The sequence below is a fragment of the Mus caroli genome, chromosome 1 (genome assembly GCF_900094665.2).
Source record: "Mus caroli chromosome 1, CAROLI_EIJ_v1.1, whole genome shotgun sequence".
NCBI classification, from domain to species: Eukaryota; Metazoa; Chordata; class Mammalia; order Rodentia; family Muridae; genus Mus; species Mus caroli.
In genome coordinates, this window is record NC_034570.1 from 123,592,511 (window position 1) to 123,606,476 (window position 13,966).

General features: G+C 46.5%; 2 protein-coding genes across 5 annotated transcripts in view; one reads left to right on the forward strand and one right to left on the reverse strand.

The window, feature by feature from the left end:
• Positions 1-267: 267 nt before the first annotated feature.
• Elk4 (ETS transcription factor ELK4) overlaps positions 268-13,966 on the forward strand; it is a 19,496-nt gene continuing 5,797 nt past the window's right edge. The window contains exons 1-4 of one of the 4 annotated variants that reach the window (XM_029475137.1): positions 268-600; positions 7,182-7,397; positions 10,366-11,235; positions 12,130-12,246. In XM_029475137.1, coding sequence (XP_029330997.1) covers positions 7,191-7,397; positions 10,366-11,235; positions 12,130-12,246 — 1,194 coding nt within the window. In that variant the 5' untranslated portion in view covers positions 268-600; positions 7,182-7,190. Of the gene's footprint in view, positions 601-767; positions 878-922; positions 1,080-7,181; positions 7,398-10,365; positions 11,236-12,129; positions 12,247-13,966 lie in introns of those variants that run through there. The other 3 variants (XM_029475139.1, XM_029475143.1, XM_029475141.1) reach the window with 3 other exon arrangements.
• The window catches only part of Mfsd4a (major facilitator superfamily domain containing 4A), a 48,633-nt gene continuing 47,595 nt past the window's right edge, over positions 12,929-13,966 (reverse strand). The window contains exon 11 of the mRNA XM_029475136.1: positions 12,929-12,947. The gene's annotated coding sequence lies outside the window, so the exon portion shown is untranslated. The remainder of the gene's footprint in view (positions 12,948-13,966) is intronic.

Sequence of the window (13,966 nt, forward strand, 5' to 3'; positions counted from 1 at the left end):
GGGCGTCGTCCTCACACGTCAGCTCCGCCGCCACAGCCCTGGGCCCAGATTGCTACCCCGAGAGCCCTAAGCAGGACTTTGGGCCTGCGAGGAAGTACGAATGTCCGGCAGAGCAGGAGGAGTCCCCGGAGCGAGTGCACCAGACGGACTAACAGGGTATGGACGGGAGCCCCGGGCCAGAAACAAAACACTGGCTTTGGGGCCCGGCCCCTCCCCCGGAAGTGACGCTCGCGCCGCTTCGGCGTCGAGGAAGGGCCCCGGCGGTGCCGGGGGGGTTTGAGAGTGGCGGAGGCCGCGGAACGACGGGAGACGGCGGCCGTAGTGAAGAACGTCGAGCGCACGCACGGCGAGTGGCAGCTTAACTATAGCCACCTCGCCGTCCCGGCCGCGTGTGCGAGGGCGGGGCTCGAGACCTGCGGCAGCGGGAGATGCGGGCGGCTGCGGGCACGCGGCTGGCTCGGCTCGGCCGCCGCTTTCTCGGGCCCCGGCGCGGGGGTCGCCGCTGTTTGCCGTGCCGTCTTTGAGGTCCGAGTGTGAGGAGCGGTGGGCGACAAGAGTCTCGCACCGCGTTCAAGGCCGAGGAGTCCTGTGCCCTGCCTGGTGAGCAGCACACCCACGCCCCGTCGGGGTCTCGCACCACCGCCCCTCAGCCAGGTTTCAGCGCGGGCCGGGCGGAGGTTGCGGGCGCGGCAGGAAGTGCACCGGGCGGAGGGAGGGGCGGAGCTTGGTGGCGGGAGGGCGGGACCTGGTGGGTGGGCGGGGCCTGCTGGCGCGCTCTCCTTGGGGGAGCAGCTCGGCGGAGCTCAGGTGCTCGCCGGAGCGCCCCCTCCGCCTTGCCCGCACCTCGGTGGGTCGTGAGAAGTCCCTTGGGCGGAAGGTGGCAGCGGTTTTTTGTTGCCTGGGTGGGGCAGAGGGGAACGGTTTTAACTTGCCCGAGTGGCAGGAAGTTGGAAAGTGAAAGTGCTTTCTTGGCTCGCCCACGGGCCGGAGGTCTGCGTCTCCCCGCACTTTGATCTCGGGGCGCGCGGCCTCACGCCGCATTCTTCCCTTCCCCAAGCTCGCTGTCCATCCGGCCACAGGTTTTTCTTTCTCTACTTTTCATCAGTCCTCCTCGCTTCCTGTACAGCTGTGGCAAGCTTTTCCTCATAAAAGCATTGGAAACATCTTTGGGGGGAGGAGTTTTAACGGGCATCCGCAAGGAAATAAGGGGGAATTTGTTGGGTGAACTCAGAAGACACGGTTGGCTTTTTCTCGAGCCCTTGCAATGTGAAGGTTAGGTCATTTAAGTAAGATTCTTTCAGTAGAATGGCTGCCGTTCTAGGGTCGACAAGAACGGTGTGCCGTTCTAGGGTCAGAGCTCTTCTTCCCCCCCCCCCCCCCCCATGCACAGAACGTGGGGCTTCTGTATTTCCGGCTAGGAGTGGTGTTTTTGTTAAGAGTATGATTCAACTTTTCCTTGTAGGAACTCTTTGTTCTTTGATCTTTGGTTTTATTTTAAAATGGAAACTGCTTACGTGGAGTTTGTTATATTTTTTTGGGGGGGGGAATATCGTTTTAACTTTTGGGACACCGTTATATATTTGAGGCAGGGGTTGTACTGTTAAGTCACCAGCACAAAAAGGTAAAAAATGTATACATTTAATATCCTCTTGTGGCTCTCACCGTTGCTTTCAGCCTCCTCTCCTTCCTTCTTGTGCTAGGTAACAAAACTGGGATCTGCATCAGGTGTTCATCAGCTGACCTGCACCCCAGGCGCCCCTGTTCTTTTCTTTTTCCATTGCACTTCTTTGAGAAAGCAGTTTTCTCTACCTAGGTGCAGTGCTGGCCATCTAACCTGTGGTCTCAGGCATGCTAGACAAGACAAAGCACTCTGCCACCGAGCTGCTCTCCAGCTCCTAAAGCCCCCTGTTTCATTGTAGTTTAGAGATTAGTCTTTGAGTGTTAAACCTTTTCCAGCCTTTAATCTGTCAACGATCATTTGGGTCCATTTAAGTCTGCCTCCATTATGCTTCTAAAAAACCTTTTGAAGCTGTAATTGTTAGTACTTAGACAGTGTCTCTGTTTTTGTACCTATATGGAATCTGTCTGTCTTGTTCCCTCTTTGTTGGTCAGTAGCCCGGGCTTCATACCCACAGCCCTCACTGCTTCATCTCAGGAGAGCCTGGGTTATAGGCTGGGTTATAGGACGGTTTCACTTCTACTTGGCTCCTGTACTTGGGGGTGGGGTAGGGTCTCTAGTATCTCATGTAGCCCTAGCTGGCCTGGAACTTACTATATAGATTGGGCTGGCCAAGAACTCAGATGGAACTTCCTTTGCCTCAGTCCTGGGATAAAAGTGTGTGCCACTATGTTCTCTGTCAAAGTTGAGGAAATGATTGAGGCTCACTTGTAGGAGCTAAAATGAAGAGTTTCAACGGTGTATGTAGGAGTTCTTTGAAAGAATAACACAGAAATTGAACATGGGTTGAGGGTAGTAGAGCCCACTTTTACTATGTGAGACCTTGGATTTGATCCTTAGCACAACTAATTATTTGTGGTGTTTTTTTGGGGGGGGCATAGTCTCATAGAGGTCGGGATGGCCTTGATCTCTTGATTACCTGCTTCCTAAGGGCTGAGATGCAGGTTTATTGTAGCAGACGGATGCCCTGGAGCATGCTGGCTTGAACTCACAGAGATCTACCTGTCTCTGCCTCTTGCAGTAAAGGCAGCCTCTCCCTGGTAAGGCTCTCCCAGACATTCCTGATGTGAAGGTGATGTCTGAAGTGTGTTCTTCCCTTAGGCTCCTATTTCCTGGAGTAGTTTTAACAGGCTGCACTAGGATGTAATTGCCAAGGTTGGAAAACTACTAATAAAAAAGTAACTCGCCATAAGGATAGACATCATCAGGGGAAAAAAATCTGTTTGGTAAACAGAACAATGACCGGGACTGCCCCTCCCCCGACACACTGGAGCCGATAAACACTATTTTAGCTCTGCTTATGGGAAGCTGTGGGGAAGGTGTCTAATGAGCTGGTTACCCAGGACAAGAGGAGCTCTTTGCCGACTGCTGTCACTCAGTCTCTGGTGTTTAATGATGGCGGCATTCTTGCTGGGCGGAGGAGGAGTTCTCTCCTGGGTGGATGACTGAAGGAGTGGGTGACTGAAGGGGCCTGCCTGGGCTTCCTGCAGTTTCATCATCAGCCTGACTGTGGGAGGCAGCTCTTTTATTTTACCATCTCTGCTTTTGGATCACAGTGTCTCCACAGACAGTGTCAAAAGTGGTAACCAAAGATGACTGGAGGGTATTTTCACGCTTGAGAGAAATTCTAGAAACCCAAACAGTTTCCTAGCCGCAGCTCACTGATCTGTCCTCTGAGTCATGTGTGTTGTTAGGCTTAGTCTTCTCATGCCCGAGTTGTGTAACTCGGTTACGTTCGGTTTGTTTGTCTTAGACATCTTCATCGATGTCTCACATCACCTGTCGAGAACATGCAGTTGAGTGTGTTGTAATACGTACAGAGTGGATGGAGTCACTACAGTCTTAGCTGAGAATGTTTTCAGCCACCCTAAAAGAAACCTCATGGTCCTTGCTTTCCTTCGCCAGTTTTCTCTCTCCTCCTTCTGCCGGATGCCTCTACCTCAGCCCGCTCAAAAGTCTGTGGACAGCCAGATCTGAGCATTTCCTGTCACCAGAGCCACTCACGGGCCCTTTGTGGCTGTGGCTGCGGCTAGGCTTTTACTTTTGTCATGCATTCAAGGTTCATCTGTGATGCATCAGTACTTAATTCCTTTTTTTTTTTTAAAGATGAATATTTGTGTGTCCGTGTCTTTGTCCATGCGGGTGTGTGTGTCAGTGATGGTCTGAATGTGTGCGTGTGTACGCACTCGAGAGTGTGGGCGTGTGTGTAGCATGATGTGCCAGGACAGCCCTCGGGTGTTAGTCCTTGCCTTCCACCTTGTTAGAGACAGGGTCTCCGCCTGCTCCAGCCAGCTGCCCCTGGGCTGCTGGGGATTTCCCTGTCCACCTCGAATCTCTCTGGGGCACTAGTGTTACAGGTGTTTGTTACTGCCTTATGTAGATTCTGGGCATTCAAACAAGGTCCTCATGCTTATACAATGCTTTAATAACTGAGTCATCTTTCTGCCCATTTTGATTCCTTTTAGTGGCAGAATAATATTCCATTATATGAATATATATTGGAATATATATTTATATTCCATTCATAAGTTGGACATTTGAATTGATTCCACTCTTAGGTTTTATGGATAATTTTGTGATGAACATTCCTGGTTTGGTTTTTTGTTTTGAGACAGAGTTTTACAGTGTATTTCTGACTGGCTTGGAACTTGCTATGTTGACCAGACTGGCATTGAGCTTATAGAATTGTGCCTGCCTCTGTCTCCTAGTCCTGGAACTAAAGGCAGGTGTCACCATGCAGTTCTTTATGGACATATGTTTCTATTATCTAGGTGTGTACCTGGTCACATGGTAAATGTGACCATAGAGGTATTGCATTTAAATTTTCTACCAGTAATGTGTGAGTTTCAGTTTCTGTCTTGGTCAGCTTGTTGTTGCTCTTTCTGCTTAAAATAGCCACGTGGTGTTTTTTTGCTTGTTTTCAAGTTCTGGTCCCTACTATGAATGACGGGGAGAGCTTTCTGTGCGCTTCTTGACTATTTCCAGCTTTTCTCTGGAGAGACAACTGTGCCTGCCTTTTCTTTTTATGCTATAAGAGTTATTTACCTACTTGAGGTGCAAGTACCTTTTAAGACACATGATTTTTAGAACATTCAAGGGAATTTGTCTTCTTGCTTGCTGATATTCATTTAAAGTTTTGGTCTAGTCTAGTTTGCCTGTCTGGGTAGTGTTTTAGGAGAATTGGCTGACCTTCAGACCTTCTTCTGACCCACTGGGATTTCATTCCTAGAGAAAGGAGGTGTTTTCTGATTTTAATTAATTAATTAATTAATCTTGGCTTTTCTATTCTTTTTTTTTTTTTTAAGATTTATTTATTGATTATATGTACACTGTAGCTGTCCTCAGACACTCCAGAAGAGGGAGTCAGATCTCTTTACAGATGGTTGTGAGCCATCATGTGGTTGCTGGGATTTGAACTCTGGACCTTCGGAAGAGCAGTCAGGTGCTCTTACCCACTGAGCCATCTCACCAGCCCTAATCTTGGCTTTTCAAGACAGAGTTTTTCTGTGTAACAGTCCCGGGTGCTCTGGATCTCACTTGGTAAACCAGGCTGACCTTGAACTCACAGAGATCTGCCTACACCTGCCTCCCAAATGCTGGGGACTAAAGGTGTGCACCACTGCCACCTGGCCCGGATTTACTTTTTATGGAAGGTGTTCAGCCACTTTGTCACATATTGCAAACATGTTGATTTGGTTAGAGCTGCCATTTGAATTCTTCTCATGAATTTCTGTGAGGAGAATGTCTCTGAGACAGCACTGCGTTGTTGTGTGTCACCTGGCAGAGGGGTTGTCAGCTAGGATGATTTGACTGCAGAGACAGTCTTAGCAGCAAGGGTACTAATGTCTAGTGGGTGGTAGCCAGGATGCTGGTACTGTTGAACCACTCCAGTGCTCTAGACAGTCCCACAGCATAGGATTAGGCAGTTCTAGTGGCAGGCTTGCTAGAATTGGGATGGGAAACTCTCGCTCCAACAGGAAGACTCGAATATTGAAGGATTTTTCTTCTGTTCTTGTTCTGATCGGTAATTAAACAGAAGAAGAAACCGGGCAGACTGTGAGTCGGTAACAGAGCTGCAGACTAAATTGGGAAACATTTTGTTGAATTTTCAGTGCTGCCAATTTGTATGTAAACTACCCTGCTATGATGCTTAACTGTCTGGAGGAGAAGTACAAGTTGGACTAGGAACAGATTGATCCCTCCACGTCAGCCTCCTGGCCACCCGAGACTCACATCTTGTCAGAGAAACACAATGGGCTCATTTAGCTATACATTGAACTGGTGGTCTTCTAAGAGAATGTGATGTTAATAAGACTTTAAGGTAAAAGTTAAGAACTGGGGCTGGGGGCTGGAGAGATGGCTCAGCGGTTATAGAGCACTGACTGCTCTTTTGAAGGTCCTGAGTTCAAATCCCAGCAACCACATGGTGACTCACAACCATCTGTAATGAGATCTGGCACCCTCTTCTGGAGTGTCTGAAGACAGTTACAGTGTACTTACATATAATAAATAAATAAATAAATCTTTAAAAAAAAAAAAAAAAACAAAACCCAACTGTGGCTGGAGAGATGGCTCAGCAGTTAAGAGCTGCTCTTCCAGAGGTCCTGAGTTCAATTCCCAGCAACCACATGGTGGCTCACAACCATCTGTAATGGGATCTAATTGCCCTCTTCTAGTGTGTGTCTGAAGACAGCTGCAGTGTACTCATGTAAATAAAAATAAATAAATCTTTTTTAAAAAAGTAACATGTTTAAAAAAAACAAGTTAAGAACTGACCCTCTGTTGACTTCCAGCCTTTAGCTCACACCTATCATTTATGGAACTAGCTTTTCTTTCTTTGAAAGCTGCTTGCTGTTTAAAGTAACATTTTCCCCCCATCATGCTGCAGATGGAACCCAAGGCCTCAGGCATGCACAGGTGTTTCACTGCTGAGCCAAACTCAACCATACTTCAGACTTCTGAAGCTGGGGACTGGAGAAATGGCTCAGCAGTTAAAGTGTGCACTGCTCTTGGGACCCGAGTTTGGTTCCAAACACTCATGTCTAGCTTGGGTGATATGACACCTTCTTGTGGCCCTGTGGCCACCACTTTCATATCCACAAATCCACGCTCAGACACATAATTCCAAATAAAAATAAAATCTTTAAAAAAAAAAAAGATTCCTTAAGGGAGCTGGTTATACCGGTACACAGTTGTAATCTCAGTACTTGGCTGGCTGAGGCAGGAGAACTGTGAGTTCTCGGCCAGCTGAGGCCACACAGGAAGCACTGTCAAAGCAAAACCTTGGTAGTATAGCAAATGTGAGAGTGTGGACTCTGGATTCAGATGGCACAGGAATAAGTCTCAGTGTTAGCATTTGCTGTGTGTCCTTGGACAAGCTACCTAGCCCTTTAGTGATCTCCTATTTTGGTGTGTGCAATGATGGTGGGATAGTGTATATCTTGCAGGAGTGTTGTGCAGGGCACCTGGAACACTTACATCTCATCTCTCGATACTCTTTCAGCCCCTTGCTATGGACAGTGCCGTCACTCTCTGGCAGTTCCTTCTCCAGCTCCTGCAGGAGCCTCAGAATGAGCACATGATCTGCTGGACATCTAACAATGGGGAGTTCAAGCTTCTGCAGGCGGAGGAGGTGGCTCGTCTTTGGGGGATTCGCAAGAACAAGCCTAATATGAATTATGATAAACTCAGCCGAGCCCTGCGATACTACTACGTAAAGGTAAATCCCTGCCCTGCCCTGCCCTGACGCTATGTAGAGAACCTCGTAATGAGAGTTAATCTTTGTTTCTGTTGAGATATTGAGTACTAATGTGGTTTGTTTAGTCTAGTTTACTTAACAGCTTCAGTGGCTTTGGTTGTATTTCTACAAATTCTTTAAAGGTTTTCTTATTGCTGTATTCATTGGTACACATGCACATGTGGAAGTCAGAGGACAACTTGAGAGTTGGTTCTCTCCTCTCATGTGGATTCCAGGGACCAAACTCAAGCTGTCAGGTTTGGTGGCAAGCACCTTTACCTGCTGAGTGACCTTGCTGGATGTGCCCATTTTTATTTTACATGAATGGGTGCTTTTACCTGTATGGATTTCTGTGTATTGTGCATGCAATGCCTTCAGGTGCCAGAAGAGGGCTTCACCCCCACCCTCAGAACTAGAGCTACAAACAGTTGTTAACCACCTGACAGGGGTTGCGGGAACTGAGCTAAGGTTCATGCTCTTAACCACTCCCCACTTAGCCAGGTCTCCAGCCCCTTGGATGTTCTTTAAAGGGAAAAGTATGAGATTGGAATACAAAGAAGGACATTGGAGATACTTGAGAATAAATACTCATATATGTCAGAATTTACTTTAAAGATTGTCATTTAGGGCTAGGGATGCAGTTCAGTTGGTAGGCTGCTTGCTAGCATGCATGAAGCACTGGGCCCAATCTCTAACACAGCATAAACTGGGTGTTGTAGCACAAGGCCATAATCCTAACACTAAGGAGGTATAGGTGTGATGACCAGAAGTTGATGACTTAACGAATGTGAAGCTAGCCTGAGATCTACGGTGCTCTGCTCCATTAAAAAAAAAAAAAAAGACAGTAGGAGCTGGGGAGATGGCTCAGTTACTAAAGTGCTTGTGGTACAAGAATGATGACCAGACAGGTCTGCTGCCCAGCAACCATACAACAACAACAACAACAAAACCCCCAAATATAACAACAACAACAACACCCCCAAATATAGTGTGCCTGTACCCTAGTGCTGGGCAGGAGAGATAGGAGAATCCTGGAGCTTCTAGCCAGTCTGTATAAATTAGCAACCCTAATTAAGGACAACATCTATTGTTGGCTTTTGACCCGCCATACACACACAGGCACACACCTACCTTCACACATGGGAAAACCCACATATACCTATGCACACAAAAAATGTCACCATATATACTTGTAGATTGAATTATTTGCTTAGTTTGGCCTAGGGGACAGAAATTAATACCTTAAAGAATAGCTACTGCCTGCCCCAGGTGTGTTGACTTACCTGTAACTCAGCACTTAAGAGGCTGAGGCAAGAGGATTGCCATGGGTTCTAGATTGGCAAAAGAAACTATTTAAAACTGAGTTGATTATTTCCTCTTCTTCCTCCTCCCCTTCTTCCTTTTTCTCTTTTCTTTCTCCTCCTCCTCCTCTTTGTTTTTTGTTTTGTTTTATTTTTTTGTTTGTCTTTTGTTTTTTTTGAGACAGGCTTCCATTGTGTAGCCCTAGCTGCCCTGGAACTAGCTCCATAGACCAGGCTAGCCTCAAAATCTGCTTCTGCCTCCCGAGTTTAGGGACTAACGGCATATACTACCATTGCCCGGCTAGAGTTGATTTCTTCGTTTAAATTATACTTAAATTTTTAAAATTTATGTTATGTATGTGTGAAGGAGAGAGAGTCCACACTTACGCCATGGCACATCTGTGGAGGTCTGGGACAAATGTTTTGTGTTTTTAAGATATATTTATATGTATTATTGTTTTGTCTGTATGTATGTCTATGTGACACTTGTGTGCCTAGTACTTGAGGAAGCCAGAAGAGGGTTTCAGATCCCTTAGAACTGAAGTTATTGATGGTTGTAGGCTATCATACGGTGCTGGGAATCAAACCCATGTCCTCTGCTAGAGCAGCCAGTACCTTACTCGTTCATGCATTCATTCATTCATTTTGAGTCAGGATCCTGGTTGTCCTGAATTTCTTTGTGTAGACTTATTTGGTCTTGAACTTAGAGATCCACCTGCCTCTACCTCCCGAATACCAGGGTTAAAGGTGTGCGTGTTACCACACCTACCTGTAGCAGCCAGTGGTCATATCTGTTAAGCTGTCTCTCCAGTCCTCCAGAGGATAGCTTTTGAGGGTGTGCTGTCACTTCCCATTGTACTTGTTGAAGCAGGATCTTTTGTTTCTGCTGCTGAGCTGCATATTCCAGGCTAGCTGACTTGCAAGTTTCCTGGAAGTTCTCCTGCCTCTGCCTCCCATCTCTGTAGGAGAGCTAGAATTGCATGGCCATACTAAAAAATCCAGCTCTTTACATTCTGGGGGTTAAAATTGATCCTTCAGGCTTACATAGATGATACCCTTACCTGTCAAGCCATCTCCTCAACCCAAAATTATATCTTTTAATGTTTTATGACTTTGAACATTCACTTAGGCACTGAAGAAAAATAAACATCTCCAAAGTATAGACTTAGAATAAGAATCCAAGCTGTCTATTTCCTGCAACTTTCAGAAGTTGATCTTGCCAGCTTTCCCAAGGTCAAAACCACTTGAAGGAAGTAGGAACCTCACAGCTGTCATGCTGAGAGACCCTTTAGCTTCTCGGAATGCTCATAGCTTATGCCAGTGGGACCGTCTAAGATTGCAGTTCAGTGAGTTATGACATAATACAGGTATTTATTTGGTTGAGAGCATCAAACAGCTATAATCTCAGCTTTTATGTGATATCATAGTCCAGTTGCTAATGAGGCTTTGAACTGCTTTAATTTCTCTGAACAAGGTCTGAGTTTGGTCTGGGTTGATGAATGTAGATGCTTTTGAAGTTGTTTAAAAGCTATGCCTAGTTCTCAAATAGAGCACTTTCCTCTATTTGAGGGAAATAGGTCCCCTTTTTCATGAACTATGAGAGGTAATTTATATGGAAGTATAAGGATGCTTATCTTCTCTACCTACAGAACATCATTAAAAAAGTGAATGGTCAGAAGTTTGTGTACAAGTTTGTCTCCTATCCAGAGATTTTGAAAATGGATCCACTGACGGTAGGCAGGATTGAGGGAGACTGTGAAACTTTAAATTCCATTGAAACCAGCAGTTCCAAAGATGTTGAGTATGGAGGAAAGGAGAGGCCACCTCAGCCTGGAGCCAAGACATCTAGTCGCAATGACTACATACACTCTGGTTTGTATTCTTCATTTACTCTCAACTCTCTGAACACCTCCAATAAGAAGCTTTTCAAGTCAATAAAGATAGAGAATCCAGCGGAAAAACTAGCAGAGAAGAAAGCCCAGGAGCCAACACCGTCCGTCATCAAATTTGTGACAACACCTGCCAAAAAGCCGCCCATCGAGCCTGTCGCTGCTGCCTTTGCAACGAGCCCTAGTCTTTCTCCATCTTCTGAAGAAACTATCCAAGCTTTGGAGACATTAGTCTCTCCCACACTACCTTCCCTGGAAACCCCAGCCTCCATATCCATTCTGGCTACCACCTTTAACCCCACTCCTCCGGTTCCATCCACACCCCTTCCTCAAAAGGAGCCTCCCAGGACACCTTCTCCACCACTGAGTTCTAACCCAGACATTGACACAGACATTGAGTCAGTGGCTTCTCAGCCAATGGAACTTCCAGAGAACTTGTCACTGGAGCCTAAAAATGAGGATTCAGCTTTGCCAGAAAAGGACAAAACAAATAACTCATCAAGATCTAAGAAGCCCAAAGGATTAGAACTGACACCCGCCCTTGTGGTCACAGGCAGTGACCCCAGCCCCTTGGGTATCTTAAGCCCATCTCTCCCGACAGCGTCTCTTACACCAGCACTCTTTTCCCAGGTAGCTTGCTCTCTCTCTTAACTGTGACTGCATCCATTCACCCTTTAAGCCGTATCTAGAATTTATACCTGCAAGATTCAACTTCTGTTAATTAGGTTTGTCTTAGAAAGATTATATGTAAACCTGGGAAAATTATTTCCTTACCTTAATTAGAATCTTCAAAACAATAGAGATTTGATGTTTTATCTTTTAAAATTCCTTGTTCTCAGGTGAATGATATAACTCAGATTAGGTAGGGCGCTTTGTAGTATGTACAGAGCCTTGGGTTCTACCCCCAGCATTGTGTAAACCGGGCATGGGGTCTGTGCACCTGGAATCCCAGCACTCAGGAGGTAGAGGCAGGCAGATCAGAGGTTAAAGGTCATCCTTGGCCAACAGAGCCAGGTTGAGACTAGCCTGTGCCCCATGAGACCCTCTCTAAATACAGCAGGACTAATTGATTTTCATAGTGTTCTACCTCTTCCCTTCAGTCTGCTGCCATCAGGGGAAGACAGAAGGGACTGAGACCCTTGAGAGGAGGGATGGTGTGGCCTTTGTCGTCAGCTTATCTAGTTACACTAGGTGTTAACTTGCTCACTTTGGACAGCTCTTGAATAAGACACCCCAGATGGTCTGACATTATAGGTACTCAGCTGGTGCTCTATTGTACCTGACTTTAGGTTTGCTTTCTAGTTTGGGAAGACCCTATAAAAGTTTGGTTATAAAGTGATTATTATTATTGTGACCCTTATCTTTTCTAGGTTATAAAATGATTTCTGAGCTTTTCATTTTGATAAAATTTCGGCCATAGGGACATTTGTTGGGGAGGATATAGTATATGGATTCTGCTTGTATCTTTGGGAGGATGAAGCACAATCATGGCAAGTCCTTGAGCGATCTTCTTGTGTGTTGCAGACTCCCATCTTGCTGACTCCGAGCCCCTTGCTCTCCAGCATCCACTTTTGGAGCACTCTCAGCCCGTTTGCTCCCCTGAGCCCAGCCAGACTGCAAGGTGCTAATACGCTTTTCCAGGTAAGTTACCCAAAGTGTGCCTCCTGTAATGGGGGAGTTTTAAGTGTGGAAATGGGCAGAGGTGGTAGCCCACTGCCCCGTGTCATTGCCACACACCTTCCATTTGATGACTATTTCACAGTCCTTTTCCTTTTGGTGCAGGGGGTGATTGGAGCCTGTCACTCTCAGTTGCTGCCCAGCATAGTGAGGAACTTTCATACTGCATATTGCTAGCCCAGGAAAACACTGATGTTCAAGGCACAGTGTCTGTTGAATGCATATGGCTCTTTTTGTGCTTCGTCAAGTTAAACTTGTATAAGTTGGACAGTCTGTGTACATAACATTAATGCGTGCATACACACGGCCATGATGAGGATGCATTTAGTGCATTTTGATTAGAATTACATACCTACACATATACACATCTGTTCCCTTGTTTATCCCCCTCCTATTGTCTTTAGAACCCTTCATCCCCCCCACTTCACAATACTTCCCCCTCCTACTTTGATGTCTTATATTGGGGTGGAGGTTCGGGTTACTTGGCTGTGCATGAGTGAGTATGGGGCTGTACCCCTGAAGACAAGTGAATCCTCCTCAGTCATCAGCTATGAACAGTCACAGCGCCTTGGCTAGGAGGGGGCCTCGTGCTCCTCCCCTCTCCATCCGTGCTGGAATGTTGACTTACTTGATTTTGCCCGATCTTTCGTGAGTAACCACAGCTGCTGTGAGTGAATTCAAGACTGTATCATTTTGAGAAGACAGGATCTCACAGCACTGTCCCCATCCTCTGGCTCTTACATTCTTTCTGCCCCTTCTTCCACAGTGTCCCCTGAGTCTTGGGGTATGTGTGATAAGATGTCTCGTTAATAGCTGTGCATGCCACCCACATTGGTTCATTGCACTTTGACCAGTTGTGAGTCTAGATACTAAGCGTTGTTCACTGCAAAAAGAAGCCTCTTTGGAGCTGGAGAAGTGGCTCAGTGCTTAAGAGTGTGCACTTCTCTTGCAGGAGACCAGAGTCCAGATCCCATCATCCTCTTTGGGAACAAACCTATACACACCTATACAACCTATACACGTAGACACTTAGGATTTTTTTTTTAAGCTTCTCTTATAAGGGTGAAGAGCTGTATTCATCACTGAGTAAAGCTAAGTATGTAGAAGGCTGTTTGATATAGCATGTCCGTTTAGCAAAACAATAACAGTGGGTCCCCTTAAGGCCAGTGGCTTCCCTAGCTGTGGGCTTTTGACCAGGTTTGCAGTACTAGGCATGGGTTCCCTCCCATGCATCAGGCTTTAGATCTTAATTAGAAAACTGGTTGGCTGCTCCCAAAGTACTCATGGGACAGTAGCACCAGTGGACATGTGTTGCCTGGCAGGTCAGGACTTCAGCGTCAGTGTGAAATCCGTTGCCAGGTAGGGCTACTGATGGCCTGCCTCTAGTGGCCTATGTACCATGTTCCAGCATTGTGAAGGCTAGCTATCAGGGAGGAAGTTTCCAGGTCAGTTGTAGCTTGGTTTCTCTGGCCTGCAACCAAAGTGTGTGGTATCTTTAGGAATGAGGTCTTAGCAGCTGGTGGGCAACCAAGAATGGCAGCAATAGCTGAGGGCCTCTGAGAATTCTTTGACCAACAGTTCTTTTTTTTTTTTTTTTTTTTCCGAGACAGGGTTTCTCTGTGCAGCCCTGGCTGTCCTGGAACTCACTCTGTAGACCAGGCTGGCCTCGAACTCAGAAATCCGC